The sequence below is a fragment of the Sceloporus occidentalis genome, unplaced genomic scaffold (genome assembly GCF_023333645.1).
Source record: "Sceloporus occidentalis isolate IW3139 unplaced genomic scaffold, rSceOcc1.0.p SCAF_5, whole genome shotgun sequence".
NCBI lineage: Eukaryota > Metazoa > Chordata > Lepidosauria > Squamata > Phrynosomatidae > Sceloporus > Sceloporus occidentalis.
In genome coordinates this window covers 103,513,780-103,531,964 of record NW_028316985.1, presented here as the reverse complement: position 1 = coordinate 103,531,964, position 18,185 = coordinate 103,513,780, and the positions used below count along the sequence as shown (strand labels likewise).

Sequence of the window (18,185 nt, the reverse complement as noted above, 5' to 3'; positions counted from 1 at the left end):
ATTAAATAGGCCCCATCCATCTTGCAGTTTTCATTGGATCTCAGCTGAAATCCCAATTACAATCAATCTGCCCTGCATTGTTGTTAATCTTAGAGGGAAAGGAGTTCCTACTAGTGCAATGGAAGCCTTCATTTTAGGTTAAATGCAGTGCAGAATGAAGGCAGAGATTTGTGAATGGATTGCAGTTAAATCTTCCTTTCCTCGCCTTACATCCATGCTTAAATTCATGCAGTTAAATCTTCCCTTCCTCACTTTACATTCGTGCTTAAATTCATGCTTAAATTCATGGTTAGTCTTAGTATTACTTAAAAAAAAATCAGGTGTAGTTCCTAATGAAACCTTTATCGGCACATCTTGACTCATATAGGCCCTCTCACTAGTGCAATGTGAGTTTCCATTACTGCAAAATTCCCCAAATCTTTTAGTGCTACAACAGACACTCACTGCCATTATTCTTGCAAATGGTACCAGTGTTCAAAGCTTTCCTGCTGTGCAGGCCTGGATTGGTAAGGAAGGGAAAATGAAATTGTCTAATTAATGCCTGTCCTGTTGTTCACTTCTGCTCCTAAATCCAGTCCTGATGGCATCACTACAGACTAGGGTAAGAATATGGTCAAATGATAATTGTCATTATCTGAGTCTGTAACTGACCACATACAAGGACAAAAATATAACAGTCACATACATTGGAATAAACATATGAAAACCGTGGAATCACTTATGTCAGGAGAAACTGCAGATCTTTGGAAGGATTGCACTTTCTAGTCCCTGAACACACTGGCTATCCTTATTCTTTTTTTAAAAAGAGCTCAAAGCCTGTCCGAAACCAGAGGGAATGCCATTTGCACACTACTGGAGATATGTATTTTACATCGTATATTTGAGAAAGATTTCATGCCGTGCTGCCTGAAAGGTATGGTGTAAACGTAATAAACACCCTAGAAATATTACTCAAGGTGGAACTTTACGTAAATAAAGCAAGCAAATAACAATTACAACAAGTATATTTTTTTCCAAAAAAGTTTATATCAACATTTCTGAGAGCTAGCAGAAACAATTCATTTTAGTTAGCATTCTCCATCATTCAAATTCATATAAAACACATGAAAGTTGCTTGGTATAATCCGTTTTATAAAAGAACATCATCCAACATTCAGAAGAACAACAGCTCAAATACAATTATTTCCAGTGAAGATGTTCATGCATTTAGCTATCATAAACTATTGATAAAGTGCAGACAATCTTCATATTACATAAACACACAGGTGAATCAGTCCTTTGTCTCATTAATTTAGGAAAAATGAATATTATTTGTAAATCAACTGTCACTTAGGTATATTGCCTTCTCTTTAATGAAACATAATATCAGGTGTCCATATAATACCAAACATAAAATGGAATGTCTAATGGCCTGCCCTACTATTAAGTCCTTAAAAAGCCACATCAAGTGTTAAATAGATCTTTCCACATGAAATCAGGCTGACAGCTGAAATTAAGAATAAAATTCACAGAAGACCACAGAGAAAAGATAGAATTTGAATAAAAGACCACAGGAAAACATCATAGCCATGGATACTATATTAGCTACTGAGATTTCACCTTTAAACATGCAAATCACCAATAAACCTGAGAATTACTAACATCCATCATTTCTCAAGATGTAGCCAGGGAAGAGGCTACATTCTCCACATGTAAAAGATTCAGTGCAAAAGGTTCAATGTTGGTATCTGATTCTGCCTGGCACTGGATCCTCCTTAATGGAAACTAGCAACTCTTGGAAAGATTTTGACCTATCATAACAGAAAGGTGCTGCTAATCAGAGCAGACAGTATGTACTTTTTGGAAAATCTACCTAACTACCTCACACATACATATATAACTTAGCCTAATCTGTTTCCTGTTTCTAATTACTTACATGGGTGTTTCAATTTTCAAAATGTTACATACCTCATAAGAATATAAGCTATTCCCCCACACCACTAGCTCTCCCCTTGGTATGCTGACTATCATGTACAAATTTAAATATAGAAGGCTGTCTGCTGGATGGCACAAAACTGATACTGTACCTACACTGAAATTATCATTAAAAAAAACAGGGAGAGAGCTACACAAACACAGTTAGTTGACTTTCTTAAAAGTGGTGTGACTTCAGTTAGTCTTAGGGCCCGAATGGACAGGCCAAAATAAAGCTGCTTTGGGTCACTTCGAAGGTATGCTGTTTAAATGCTGCATGCATCCTAAGAGGCCAAAAGCCATGCCAAAGCCATGCTCCAGTCCTAAAGATTAGAGTGCAACTTTGGCACAGCTTCTGGCCTTTTAAGATGCGTGTGTTATTTAAACAGCATACCTCCAAAGTGACCTGAAGCAGCTTTATTTTGGCCTGTCCGTTCGGGCCCATAACAAACTTAAGCCACAATGATCTTACTCTAAGCATTTAAATTCTACCTGTTTAAAGAGATTTAAATTCTATCTGTTGGCTATACTTCTTCACATTTAACCTCTCATACCGAGACTGCTAAAGGGAATTGATACACTGCAAAACAAACAGAAGCTGACCTTTGCATGTTTTCCCATCAGGCTGCAAGGTAAATCCAACTGGGCAACTGCAGCGGACTCCCGTTGCTGTATCCTTGCAGGTACGGTCACAGCCTCCATTATTGACAGCACATGTTTCTGAGAAGCGAAAGAGAGAAACAGAAAAAAGAGGAGACAGAGAGAATAACACAACACATTGTAGTCCTCTAAATGTTCTGAATAATGTTACCATGCCATGTAAGCAATCTATCCTGAAGCATGCATATGTTTATTGCAAAGGCTCTAAGACTTCCTTAATGTTCAGCCCCCAAAGCACATAATGTCCAAGCCTTATACAATGACCTGAAAATGATTTTCATGGAATTTAATGTTGCTTACTCACAACTAAGTGTGTACAGAATTTCCATCTCAGTGGAGACTTTTGCTGAAATTAACTGAATTTATTTTCCAGTGAACAAATTTTGGCCTGGTTTTGAGCAACTATCTGAGGGTATTATTTATTGGAATCAATTCTCTATTACTGTAGCACAAAAGGAATGATTTTTATATGCAGATTTTGAAAAAGCATGGTTCCTAATAACAAATTAACTTAGCATAATTGAGCAATGACACCCCAGTTTAAACATACTACATGACAGTATGGTCATGTAATTTACACAATTGCAGCTCCCATCTAAGCAATGGTGGAATAGCATATCGGCTGTTATTCAATAACTTTTTAAATACTCATTTTCTGGAGAACAGAGGGGTATTTTTCTTCATGTTTGTACTTGAAAAAGCATCTACAGAAAAACCAAACCCACTGCTGTACTTCAAACTGAAAATTTCAAATCCTTTCAATCACAGAAAGAGTTAATAGAAAATGAACTACATACATCACTTTGACAGAAATCTACATGCCCAATCTGTTCTTACTGAACTACAAGAAAAAGGCATCTGGGTTTTGTCCACTTAAAGCTTTTTTGCAAATTGAAAAGAGTTTGGAGTGGGTGGGGAGGGCATAATTGAGGTCACTGAACCCATTCCAAGCTGTGTCATTGAAATTTCCCAGTGCTTGTTGGATGTCAAATGATGGTTGGGCAAACATAAGGAAGAGAAAGCTGCAACACTTTTTGTAACTTTTACAATAATGAGAAATGGTTATTTGGTAACATCTCACGAAAAGAAGAGTGCAAATACATGACCAAAAACAAAGCAAAGCAAAGCAAACGCACAATACTGTAAGCACATAGTGTTTGTAATGTAAATAATAAACAACAACCCAAATGGACTTCTTAGAATTCATCATAGAAAGAAGCAGTAACTGCTGATTTTACTTACTGAGCAGAACAATGTTTTTAATCCTATAGTTAAATACTTGCTTAGAACTAGACATTATGGCCCCACTTCTCCTTTCCTTCCTCTGCCTATTAATATTGACAAATACTATAAAACAGAGTAGGCTACTTTTTTTTTATTACAGACAGCATCATTCAAGAATATATTCAAGGGGTTGGTAAGCCCAACTTTCTTTTCCTGTTCCTCCCCACTTGGTAAGGTGTTGAAAAAGAAGCGCACCAGATTTGCAAACCCATGATCATTTGCAGAGGGCTTTTGAAACTAAACTGAGTGCCACATAAAATCAGAATGAGCTCCATCTGTGGTCCCAGACTAGCAGATTGCTCTCTTCAGTTAGAAAACATGTCATATTCCACCTTATCGCACGGATTTTTGTGCCTGATTTGGGCACGGGCTAGGGATGCTCAGGGACGCGCCTTGCCAAGGGAAAATGGGTTTTACCGCACACTGAAACGTGTCCTCAAAACGGCCCCATTCCATCCCCGGCGCCAGGCCATTCCCAGTCAGTGCTGCGGTGCACCATTTTGCTCTGCTGGAAGGCTTCTGTTGGAGCCAAAGGGTGCACCTCAGTACTTAATGGGAATAGCTTGGTGCCGGGTGAGGGAATGAGGCCATTTTGAGGACACTTCGGTGTGTAGTAAAATCAATTTTCTCTCAGCTGCAAATGGCTCCGAGCATCCCCTGCCCGTGCCCAGATCGGGCACCAAAATGCGTGCAATAAGGTTCATTATATAACTGTGCTTCACCTTCCCTGCCCCCATGGAAAGCAACCAACAGAGCAGGGACAGATAAATTCAGACTACAATTATACCTTGTTACACATTTAGGGCCTGAACAGACAGGCCAAAATAAAGCTGCTTCGGGTCACTTTGGAGGTATGCTGTTTAAATGACACACACTTCATAAGAGACCAGAAGCTGTGCCAAAGCTGCACTTCAGTCCTTAGGACTGGAGCATGGCTTTGGTGTGGCTTCCAGCTTCTTAGGATTCATGCAGCATTTAAACAGCATACCTCCAAAGTGACCCGAAGCAGCTTTATTTTGGCCTGTCAGTCCGGGCCCTTAGTATTTCTAAATGCTGCAGGAAAAAAAAACCAGAAGGCAGAGGGCAGTAGTTTATGGATGTAGCACTGTATCTTCCATAACATTTACGTCTGGTCTAAAGCTAACTAGTGGTCATAAGCTATTGACATTTTGAGAAGATATTTCCAAGTTTCTCACATGTGATACAAGTGGAAGTCAAGTCAGTAAGGGGGTTCACTGTAGGCCATCAGGGCTTTCTATAAAGCTATACTAACAGATCACATACATGCACAGAATTTCTTTTGAAGGCTTGCTCTATCTGCTAGCTAAACTAGGACTAAACTATACATTGAAACACAAAATGAAAGCCACTACTCGTAAGAGAAAAGAGCATCATAAGAGGAAATATGAAACAGAAAAATGGAGGTGAGGGAGAGGCCTGCTTAACCCCTTTCTCAACAACATGTTCCCCATGCAATGAATCTCCAGTGGGATTTCAGTTAATTGTTTGCCCTTGTGCATTTTTTATACTAACAAACTGGCAGAAAATCCAAATGGTTGTCACATTTCATACCTATTTGACAGGTATCTAATCAGACAAAAGCCACAATCAAAAGATGCATATAACTATTTCCCATTGGCTTTTGGAGGCCTGGTCTTCCTTATTAGAAAACTCTCATGTAAATCACTTCTGAAGCTAAATGTTCATGAACCATGAGTACAAACTCTGGGGGCAGGAGGGAGAGAAAGAAAGTCCATTGCAAAGTAAAGATCTCTGTGTGGGTCAGTTCTTCTGTTTCTAGGCAAGTATTATAACACAGTAAAGCCTTTGATTGCATAGATCATGAAAAGATATGGAACACTCTTAAAGACACGGGAAAAATATGGGACACTCTTAAAGACATTTGAGAGTCCTGATGAGAAATCTGTACTTAGAACAAGATACTATACAGAAAATATCACATGAAGAGCAAGTCTGAACTCAGAAGGAGCAAAAATAGGTGGAAAGAACATCAACCATCTAATATATATGGATGATACAATACTATTAGTGGAAAACATCATAGACTTGGAACAATTATTAAGGAAGGACAAAGAAGAAAGTGCAAAGGCAGGGTTATTGTTGAATATAAAGAACATAAAAATAATGGCCATGGATGAGCTACATAAATTCAACTTAAGACAATGAAGAAATTGAAATAGTAAAAGAGTTCCCATACCTCGGATCAAACATTAACCACGGTCAAAAAATCAGAAGAAGACTTGGAATGGGAAGAGTGGCTATGAAAGAATTAGTGAAGATCCTAAAGCGTAAAGATATAACTGAACACTAAAGTTAGAATTGTCCAAGCCATTATATTCCCAATCACCATGTATGAATGTGAGAGCTGGACAGTGAAGAGATCCAATGGAAAGAATATCAACACATTTGAGATAAAGTGATGGAGAAGAGTGCCAAGGATGCCACCAACAGCCAAAAAGACAAGTAAATGGGTCCGCAGATAAACTTGAACTCCCCCAGGAGGCCAAGATGATGAAACTAAAACTGTCATACTTTGCATCATGAGAAGGCATGACTCGCTAGAAAAGGTAATAATGCTAGAGAAGGTGGAAGGCAGTAGAAAGAGACCACATGCCAGATGGATGGAGTGAAATCAGAGAGGCCATGGGCTTGAATATATAGGAGCTAAGCAGAGCAGTGGAGGATAGGGGGGTTTGGAGATGTCTCATCCATAGAGCTGTCATGAGTCAGGTCCGATTCAATTATAACATGAACCACCACATATTTCTCAATTGCGAATCATCTTTGGACAGGTGGTGTCTTATTATATGCAAAACTGAAACCCTTTCCAAAGATTTTTAGTCATGAACTCTGTGACCCAAAGTATATGTTTATTGACACAAATGTAGGTTACTTCCAAGTAAATTTTAGCAGGGGCTGAAAAAAAGTACTGCTATTATTAGAAATGGTATATATATGTAGAAGACATTTGTCAATCGTAAGAAACAGTGGGTCATCTTTTGTTTGGGCAAAGGCTTATGGGGAGGTTTAACAGCCCTTCTGTTTCCTGCATGTTTTTGGATATGGGTGTCATCTTATTCTTTCCTTGGATCCTCTAGGACAGTGGTCCCCAAACTGTGCTCTTTAAGGGATTTTGGACTTCAGCTTCCAGAATCCCAGACTATTGACCAACATGGCTGAGACGTCTGGGAGCTGAAGTCCGAAATCTCTTAAAGGGCACAGTTTGGGGACCACTGCTCTAGGACCTGTGGACACACCTGGAATTCTGACAACATGCTATTGCTACCATGATAAATGGCTGCCATTGGTGTGTCCAGTCATACAAAGTGAGTGTGCCCAGTTAAAAGGTGGATGCTGAAGGGGTACAGCCTCTCACAAATTGTAATAATGAAAGAGCTGGATCCTGTACCTGAAAAGTTATCAAGTGTGAATTTCGATTATTTTTATATAACATCCCCTCCAAATGACAATCAATTTAAAGTCTACACAGGTGTCTAAAGGCTGTGTGACAAAAAAAAATCTATCAAACACAACTATCATATCAAAGAACATTACAAACAGGGAGCATGAACTATGATTTTCTGGTGATTTGGAGATAATTCTTTGTAAAAATGATGATGATTCATACGAATGTATGCCTTAGATTCAAGTTTCTGTACCACAAGTGCAGAGGGTCCTCTGCATAGTTTTTAATTGTGTAATTTTCACTGTGCAATCTGTAACCAATATAAACTTTGAGGATAGTGGTGAGATAACAGAGTGTACCATGTAAAATGTATTTTTGAGCATTTTATTTCTACTGGATCTTAATTTTATGCATGCTTCACAAAAAGTGGTTTGTGTCTCTGTATGTATGTTGTTCTTTCTTTATTTTTTGGTGAGGGTGCTTTCTCTGCTTGTGTTTTGTGAGCTCTGTATTTTCTTTTTGCATTCTCTTTGTTTGTGTACAAGTTGAGCATGATATAACTTGAATAGTTTTGTAGAAGAAGACATTTCAGCAGACGTCACACTTGCTGAACTGAATGTGCGGGGAACTCTGTCCTCTTTTGTACCTGGGGCAACTAACTTTGCACTCCTCCAGTTTCTCCACCTGTCTATCCTTCTGAATCAATCCAGCTGCATCCACACTGCAGAAATAAGCCAGTTTGACACCACTTTAACTACCATGGCTCAAAGTTATGGAATTCTGGGAACTGTAGTTTCATGAGACATTTAGTATTCTCTGTCGGAGCTCTGGTGCCACAACAAAAGTAAAAATCCCACGATTCCATAGGATTAAGGCATGACAGTTAAAGTAGTGTCAACCTGGATTATTTCTGCACTGCTGTCATCACTCCTCCATCACTCTGTATCCTTCCAACTTGGACTGCTACATTTTTATTTTCCTTCAATGTCCTTACCCAACTTATATCCATTTTGTGAGTGTGTTGCTTCTATATAAGGACAATTTGGCTTTTATCTACCTCAAGCAGCTATCATTTTTAGAATCTGAGAATATATTGCCTGCTGCTCTGTCATGTACTGTGGATATCCAGAAAGCTGGACAGAGTCACCAATAGACCATGGGCTCATACTGCCCAGACAAGTTCTAAAGTGTAGAAAGTTTTTTTAAAGGCATCATGACTGTTAGTCATAACTCAATTTTCCATTTTATTTGTTATCATTTCTTAATAGTGTTGTTGTCATCAGTACTTTTACTGCATTTATTCTTTTTCTGTTACTCTTCAATAGCGGCTTCAGCAATAGCAGCTTCATTTATATACCACTTCATACTGAACTATGCAGTCTCTAAGTAGTTTACAACTGTAAGCTACTTGCCCCCAACAAGCTTGGTATTTATTTTAGCAACCTTGGAAGATTGCAAGCCTGAGTCGAGCTTGAGCCCTGGCTAGTATGGTTTTGAGTGAGTGGCTGCAATATGAACATTTAACCATTGCACCACCAGAGCTCATTTCAATCACATTTTGGGATTTAAAAAATCATGTAAAAAGTCAGAAAATGGCCTACTTTTCAAAAATACTCTCAGAATTCCCCCATGAATTTGCCCCACCCACCCCAAGCAAGGAGAAAGCATAAACAATATTCATTCTATATGGAAAATAATGATTTTAATAATTTTTAATTGACTTTGCAAAAAGAATGTTGTCTATCTGCTACTCCCAAAAGTAATGCATTACAGGTGACACCATTACATGTGACAAGCTACTTCCAAGCTCTAAATAAACCACAGGGACAATCCAGCTAATGTTAAAAATGTTAAGTCCTAATAATTTTAGCAAGAGGCAATTAAATATAGTTAGTCAATGGGCCCTTAAAAGAGTGTAATTCTGATTGAAGTACTACTCCCTGTACTTGCTCATTAGGTTTCTATTATCCTCACCCCACCCCATTCCACTTCCAATCTCTTTTGAAGGCTGAATCTGCTGCCAAATCTTATTCGTGTGAATAGGTAATAAAATCTAATGGGAATTCTTGCTTGAGTAGGTACTACATTGAAAGATGAGAAAGTGTAAGAATAGATTGCCAACATTATCTTGACTGAGTTCTAATAAAAGAGGGATGTAAAATTCAGGTAATTAAAAGCATGTTTTTGCCTTAAACAATTTCTGGGGAGAAAGAGCAGTTTAAAATTAATGATGAGTAATGGCAAATAGCTATATCTGAAAGCATGGATGCATGTCAAAAACATGAATTTGGCACTGCAATCCATAGTAAATTAATAGTAGATTAATCATGAAAAATCCACTTTGATGGTTCATCTGTATCAGATGATCAAGTAGTAATATAGCGAGCTGGGTGACAGTTCGTGAAAGTGAATAGATGCAACAAATACTGCCTGCCTCCCTAGCAGAATATATAATAGGGGTGCATGCATATTGTAGAAATAATACAGTTTGACATCACTTTAAGTACTCTAGCTCCATCCTATGGAATCCTGGGATTTGTAGTGAGGCACCCGCACTTGTTAGCATAGAAGGCTAAAGGCCTACAAATCCCAGGATTCTGTAGGATGGAACCATGGGAGTTAATGTGGTGTCAAACTGCATTATTTCCACAGTGTAGATGCACTGTGGAATCTGTAAATTAATGATCAATCAATGTATAGAAATTATTGTGATTAAGAAACAGAAAGGGATAAAAAGAGCTCTTCATAATTTTCAAAATTTCACAAAACGTTCTTAATTTCTATCAAAGCAGGGAGACTTGGGCCTTTAATAAATGTCCAAAAAAGGGGACAAAAACAAAATAAAAAAGGCAGATAGATACTGTTTAACGTGGTGAGAAACTCAATATAATGAAAAAAGCCTTGACTTGGAAAGAAATCGCACAAACAACAAAATAAAATGGGGGTAAAGAACTGAAACATGAAGAGTAAGAAGTGAAAAGACAACAAAGTATCCTGTGACATTAATTCATGATGGGAGAAGCTTTTGGCTACTTTTCTGAAGTTCAAAAGTGAGCTAGGATCAGGCAGGATTGTTCATGCACAGATTTATATACTCTCTCATTTGGGTGGTTTATTTGGAGGGGGTTGCCTCTGCTAGACTCTCCAAAAATGATCAAACAATGTGATACCCACAATACATGGTTGGTGGCCTTCATTTAGATTGGAAAGTGAAACTTATACAGAGTTTGTTGTTGTTGTTGTATGCCTTGAAGTCATTTCCAATTATGGAAACTCCAAGGCGCCTATCATGGGGTTTTCTTAGCAAGATTTGCTCAGAGGAGGTTTGCTACTGCTATCCTCTGAGGCTGAGAGAGTGTGTCTTGCCCAAGATCACACAGTGGGTTTACATGGCCAAGCCAGAATTCTGGTCTCTTGAGTCATAGACCAATGCTCAACACACTACAGCACACTGGCTCCCATCATTTTGAGTACACTCAAAGTTTTGAGATAACCGCTAGTACTTATGATTTTTAGTTATCTTTTTAAAAACACCTAACATTGATTTAGCACTGTACACAGATGCAGTGGCTTAGTGGTTCACCAATTCTGATCATTGGAAGATCACAAGGTTGGCAGTTCGAGGCCCAAGTGCTGCATGATGGGGTGAGCTCCTGTCACTTGTCCAAGCTTCTGCCAACCTAGCAGTTTGAAAGCACACAAATGCAAGTAGTTAGTTACCACTTAAGTAGGAAAGTAACAGCGTTCGGTGCAGTCATGCTGGCCACATGACCACCAGAGCAGTCCTTGGAGAATGCTGGCTCTTCAGCTTAGAAACGGAGATGAGCACCACCCCCTACAGTTGGTTACAACTAGACATTCATGTCAAGAGACTACCTTTACCTTTACAGATTAAAAATAATGGTATAGGGATGTAAATCCTTCGCTGTTTCATCCTCACATTTGAGGACAAATGAGTATGGTAATTTTCTCTACACTGCAGGAGAAAACTAATATTCTTCTGCAATATTCTCCCTGTATTTGAACATCCCAAAATATCATAAAGGGATTATTCTATGCAGACAAACACGTGGAATGTTTTGCACAAAAAACATGTTTTCTTCATGGAACGATTCATCTACCACACCTTAGGACATTTTAATACAACAAGAAAATTGCACAACATTCTGTCTTGAGCTATTATTCTTCCTAACAGCATTGTCCAGCTTGTCATGAAATCCATTTTTTGAATGGGTAAATAAAAATTATGGATTTTTTTTTCTATCCTTACTAGACAGTTCCAGTCTTCAAGAGTGGAATAACTGAGAAAGAATTATGAAGTGAGAAAGAAAGACAAAAAGCAAACTCATCTACCAGTTCTTCAAATTGTACAGATGAAAATCCTTATGTGATATCAAGCACTCGAATTCTCAGTGTAAAAGTCTTAATTTCACTGTGAAGTCCAGTGCCATGCACAACAACTCAGAATAACACTTCTCACATACAAGAGGTGGTTACAGCGGACTTGGAGGAACCCTAAGTTTTTCAGACATAACGCCCGCCCTCAAACCTAAGAGTGTAAAACATCAGCAACCACAAAACAGCCCAATGGAGACAAATAGAATGCCGATCACCAGCAAGACATTTTTAAAAAATAGCATGAAGTGACTTGGATCACTCTGACTCCAGATTTCTAAACCTAAACTCTCTGTGCTGGAATATTTTGTTGCAGAATTCACTGCTAGTAATTTATTCTTACTGTTGTTATTATTAATATTAGTAATTAGTATACATTTCTCTGTCAATGAAAAGCCAGATTTAAAGTAAGGGCCCAAACAGACAGGCCAAAATAAAGGTGTACAAGGGCGCTGCCATTGTTATGTAAGCGCTGTGTGGCATCCACACGTCACCATGTGGCACTTACATAACAAGTGCGCCAGTTACGCACTCGTTACATCACACCTTCGGTGCAAAAAGTACCCGCTTTTTCCGGGTTCTTTTTCCTGCAGAAGGAAGCCACACAGTTTGCGGCTGCGGCTTCCCTCCAGAGGAAATTAGGCCGCCAGCAGGCTGCCCTTTTTGGGCGGTCTGTTCTGTGCCTATGTTACTAAATTGCAGAACATTTTAGTACTGCTAGGGTTGGTAATTTTTGCTACAGCACTTTAGACAAAGACAAGTGTTTAAGCCACCTTCCCCAAACCTATTGGCTACAACTTCTATCCTTCCCAGCAAGCATGGGCATGATCTCTGTAGCATAGAAAAATGGAGCATCTGTCCCATGAGCCTAAATCATCCTGCTAAGTGTCAGAATCTGGCCTACTGGAGCGTATCCATTGGCCCGCCCCACTATAAAGCCCCTTCCCTTTGCAGGAGCACAGAATCCCTGTTATGCAAGACCACAGACCGGAGATAGGAGTGATTCCTTGCCCGACTGGTGCTTTTAGGAGTCATCTAAGACTCATTCTGGGACTCAGACCCCTTTTGGAAGCATCATCTGACAGTAGATTATTCCCCATTTCTCTTCCCCTGCAATGAAGATTCCCATGCCAGGGATTCCCAGGGGTACATTGTTCCCCTTTATACTTCTCCACCAGGGAAAAATATAGAAAATGTGAAAATAATCACTGATTTAGTTGCGATCACATAAAAGTGGCTTTCGTAATTTGGAAAAAACAAACAAAATACAAACATTATGGAAAGTGACAAAATGGTTTTTGAAAAACTAGTCCCAACATCAGCTAAGATTCATTGACCCTTTAGCAGGACTAATGACATTAATTGTATTAATGATATGATATGGAGATTATCTACTTGTTATATTTCTTATTACTGCCTTCTTTGTCACTATATCTGTTTGTTTGTTTTCCCACTTTTGTCTCATTACAGGACTCAAAAAAGCTTACAGTGCAAGCTAACAAAATTTCCCTGAAGCCAGTTAGTTATAAAGTTAGAAAAGATGTTAAGTGCAATTAAATAAGCTATTGTATTTAAAATGTTAAAAAGCAACAAGAAGGGAGGTAAAACTAAAACCTCTCTGCCCATTAAAAGACTTTTCTGTACAGAACATTAAGAGCCAAAAGCCTCTGAATGAATGGCAAGAGAGTAACATAAGAAGCCTCTGCCTAATCCTCCATGAAAGGGAGCTCCACAGCCAGGGAGAAAAAGGCCCTGCTTCACATTTCCATCGAACATGCTGGTATGGGTGTGTTAGGTCAAGAAAAAGCCTTCCTCTGTGGAGCTCAAAACCAACTAGGCTCATGTAGGAAAATACAGTGGGCCTTCAGTATCCAGTGGGGTTTGGTTTAAAATACCACCTCTAGTTAATACCAAAATCCATTGCAGAACATTATACAGAATCTGTATTTATACAGAATGGCATAGTAAAATGGTGCCACTTATATAAAATGGTAAAATCAAGATTTGCTTTTTGGAAATTTGGTTTTTGAATATTTTCAAGCCATGGATAGTTGGATCCGTGGATACAGAGGGCTGATTGTACAACCTTTCAGATAGTCTGGTTCATAATCACCACTGATCTATGCCCAGAAATGAAGCACCAGACCATGTGGTTTTAACAAGGAGTTTGCGTTCTCCTATAACCAGTTTCAGTAAATAGTCCAGCTGCAGAATTTTGAACCTGCTGATGTTTTCAAACACTTTCCAAAGGCGGGCCTGCAAAGGCAGCTACAATATTCACAATGGGATGTAACCAAAGCATATGTCTCTATGGCCAGATCAGACATCTCTAAGAGAGGGTGCAAGCTGGCACACTAGGATTAATAGTGTAACAGTACTCCTGGCCACTACTAAATGCAACTCACAGCTAAGTCCAGGGGTAGCTACAAAGTTTAATTTTCAGGGGTGAAGTAGCCCCTTATTGCATAGGATAAATTCCCCTTCCCTGATCTGACCAGGAACATTAATGTCTTGTCTGAAATAACCTTCAATTTGTTCACCCTCAGCCAACCCAATACTGACAACAGACAATGGTTTAAGACTAATATTCCTTGGAATTAAATGGAAAGGAGAGCTAAAGCTGGATGCCATCAATATGATGGTGAAACAAAACCTTAAATACTGGACATCTCCCATTTATTTCATGTACATTAAATGGCATGGATGACGGAACCTAACCCTGAAGGCTTCTGTACAATGTCTGGGCTGTTGGACGAGACTCTTCCAGCCCCACCTTTTCAACTTACACTTTCAAGAAGAAACAGAGCCACTATAAAATAGTGCCTCCAAAATCCCATTGCAAAGAGGCAAATCAGAAGGATACAATGGTTGATAGTATGTAAGTTGCTAAGAGATCCAGAAGAACTAATAGAATTTCCCCTGCCCTATTCCTGGTTTAGGTCAACCACCAAGACAACCAAAGCTGTCTCCATTCCACAACCAGACCAGACGCCTGAGTGAAATGCTCTAAACAATCCATCTCATCAATGAACTCCTGGATTCTATTACAGACAGAAAATAGTTAAACTATATTTTACTTTGTAGAAAGTCTTAGGACTGTGTAATAGCCAATTTATTGCCAGATCCAAAATGTGTTGAAAACTGAAAGATATTCCAGAGCTTGCATAGCCTAAAAATGCTGAACATTCACTTATCTCGATCCATCTGTTGTGGTTTTGATCCCGCAATCATGAGAATCTGAGTTGATTTAATGGTTTTGATTAGAAACCAGTGAAAAACACATCATTGTGATTGCTTGCTTTGGCAGTTTGGACACATATATGCACCAATGATGGAACAAAACCACTAATCACCAAGAAAAAACTGTGTAAAAGGTTCAGACACCAGCAAAGCTGCCAATGTTTCTTTTTATCTTGAAGTCTGGCACCATCAATATTTGTGGGCAAATTACATGCTATACTCAAGTAACACATTTTAACTTTAACAGAGACTCTGTTTAATTTGGGGGGGGGGGGGGAGAATCACATTTATCATGTCATGCTGCCCTTTTATAATGATCAGGGCATGAACCCAGATTTCAAGATACTTGAATTATGTTTCCTCATCATTAAATTCAAAAGACAAACAGGAACAGATTTGGAAGAGGGAGGGGGAAGGAAGGAAGGAAGGAAGGAAGGAAGGAAGGAAGAGGTGAGACTCCTGAAAGATAGATACCATGTTAATGTATTTGTACACAGTCTTCCATTGTTACTATTGCTTTCAAAACCCTGCCTCCTTCTTCCACTTTAGAATAAATTCCATTCAACTCGCTGTAATTTACCTCTGGTAGATTTGTACGGTATTCAGTGTTATTAAGGAACACTGGACTTGCAGCAGCAACTGCTGGATGTAGCTTTATGTTGTTTTCTTAAAATGAGGAAAAGGCACACAATGACACCTCTAAAAACATGTGTGTGTGTGTGTGTGTGTGTGTGTGTGTTTGCCTGCCTGGGTTTTTGCAGGTTGTTGAACAGTTATTATAGTGAGGCCTTGGTATCCACTGGAGTTTGGTTCCAGCCACCCGCCCCAATGGTTACCCAAATCCATAGATGCTCAAGTCCCATTATATACAACGTATAGTAAAATGGTGTCCCTTGTATAAAATGACAAAATCAAGGTTTGCTTTTTGGATTTTTAAAAAAATATTTCAAGCCATGGATCTGTGGATAAACAAATCTGTGGATATGGAGGTCTGACTGTAAAATTAGACATTTTAACTTAGAACCGAATGATCCCATACACTTTTGGTGCAGTGTAAATGTATAGCAGCATAGTTATGCTGGATCCCACAGTTGTGCAACCAGCTGTGTAAAGTGTTCCATGGCCTTGAGCTTTCTCATTATGCATTATGTTGATGAGCTTTTCATTCATCAAGTCAAAGGTGTGGGAAAAGGCTCCATATGTGCTTGCAGAACAACTAGCTGCACTCGGGAAAACACCGTTACACAACCTATGACAAAGTGCAACCACTTGCACCACTAATTTTACCCTTCTGTAATGTTCAAACAAGATGTCAGCTTTATTTGTATGTTAGTTGTGCTTTTCAACACTGTGCTTGCAATTTAAAATGATCTGTTGTATTAGAATCTGATTAAATTTGTTCTTTTTCTGCCATAGCATTTTCCATTGTTATATTTTTGAAAAGCTGTGTAGCTGACTCCTTGGTAAGTTAAAAATATTTATTTGAGCAAGTCACCTCTAGTTAGTCAATTTGACATTAGAAAGCATTTTTGCGCTGTTATATATATATATATATATATATATATATATATATATTATTGATGTAAACTACTTTTAATTTTGGGGCAATAAGCAGTACATAAACATTTGCAAATAAATAATAAAACAAGTAGGCATAAGATTATGGGTTTATATACAGAGTTTATGGTGTCTAGTCTTAAACAGGGTGTTTAATACTGTACTGTAAAACATGTAATGGAATCAATTTAGCCCTATAACAAGTCAGACGGTGCCATAGAGATTTTTGCAAAGCCATATTATGTATAGATGTGCCAGATCAAACAATGGAAAGCGATATGGCTGAAAAAGAACAAAGTGGTTTTCAAGATGGTTATTCTTGGGTAAACCACTGCTTTGTATAAAACTATTTCCTAAACCAAAATGCATTTCATAAACCAAAATGAAAACCTCATTATAGAAGAAACTGGACTTTAAGTGAGGTTGAGATAATATTTGCCAGGTGCAATTTTTTTCCTGACATGGAAATATACTGATTGGAAAACGTACAGCTGAGGACTGTTTTCCTCAGAATTCTTGAAGGGAAGTAAGTAACCTTCAGATAGTTCTAGAGCAGTCATATAATGTTAGATTATCATTAATGTGAGTGATGTTGAAAACAAAGGAATTGGTTTATAAAGTAATAAAACATCAAAAACACCACTTTAACTGCCATGGCTCAATGCTATGGAATTCTGTGAAGTGTAGTTTGTTGCGGCACCAGAGAGGGGCAGTTAAAGTGGTGTCAAACCGGATTATTTCTGCAGTGCGGATGCAGCCAACCTTGAGAAAGCTGTTCTCTGGCTCTTATTTTTTATTAATCTGTTTAAAAGAACTCAATACTTTAGACATATACCTTTGCCATCTAACCACAATATTTAAGTCAGTCTTGAGAATGGATCAGGCTGCAGGCTGGTATCCAAAGGTGAAAGTGATATAATAATGGTAACTTCAATTGCCCTCATGCAAACTGGGTGGCACAGCAAAGCGATAACAGTTCTAAAGCAGAGGGAAAACAACCCCAATCTTAGCCCTAGGTGGCACCAAGGACCTGGTATATAATGTAAAATTTATATTATATTATTTATTTTTTAAAGATATGCTGAACAGATTTGAAATTGTCATGGTAGTGTTATCAATCTGAATTTATATCTAATTAGACAATTGCCAAGGGAAATCCAGTGCAATCAGACTTGACTTCAAAAAGAAAACACTGGAGAAATCATGAGCATGGGCAAAGTGGAAAGGAAAGATCAAGATGGACAAATTTATCCCCAACAGTTTTGGAGTATTGAAAATCACATTGATAAGTTTAGCTAGAATATATACTGCCGATCAGAAAAGAGCAGTGTCAAGGAAGCTATTAGAAGGCGGCCTTTTGTTCAGAAAATGGAACCTTTCCTGATAAAGAAAACAAAAAGAGAACACAGACTTTCACACAAACCCAAAATAATCTTTCACACTTGATCTTAGCCAAAAGGCCGAGAAGCGATTAACCCCAAATACTTATTCTTTTTCTTGGGTGTAGTGAGGTAGAGACAGAGCATGGGAGAGTTGGGAGGGCTGAGGAGGACCAGGTGGAGGAAAGGAGGGAAGGAACCCCAGGGGAGGGGTCAGGAGAAGGGAAGGTGGGGCTTCAAGCCCCTATAAAGGGGGAGGAGAGAACGTGCGCGGGGAGAGGGAGAAGACG

The 18,185-nt window shown here is 38.7% G+C and overlaps 1 protein-coding gene across 3 annotated transcripts in view; it reads right to left on the bottom strand.

Annotated features, from left to right (window-relative positions):
• The window catches only part of LOC149312607 (signal peptide, CUB and EGF-like domain-containing protein 1), a 254,919-nt gene that overhangs the window by 91,171 nt on the left and 145,563 nt on the right, over positions 1–18,185 (bottom strand). For all 3 annotated transcript variants that reach the window (XM_089524974.1, XM_089524972.1, XM_089524973.1), the window contains one exon: positions 2,557–2,673. In XM_089524974.1, the coding sequence (XP_089381100.1) occupies positions 2,557–2,673 (117 nt within the window). The remainder of the gene's footprint in view (positions 1–2,556; positions 2,674–18,185) is intronic.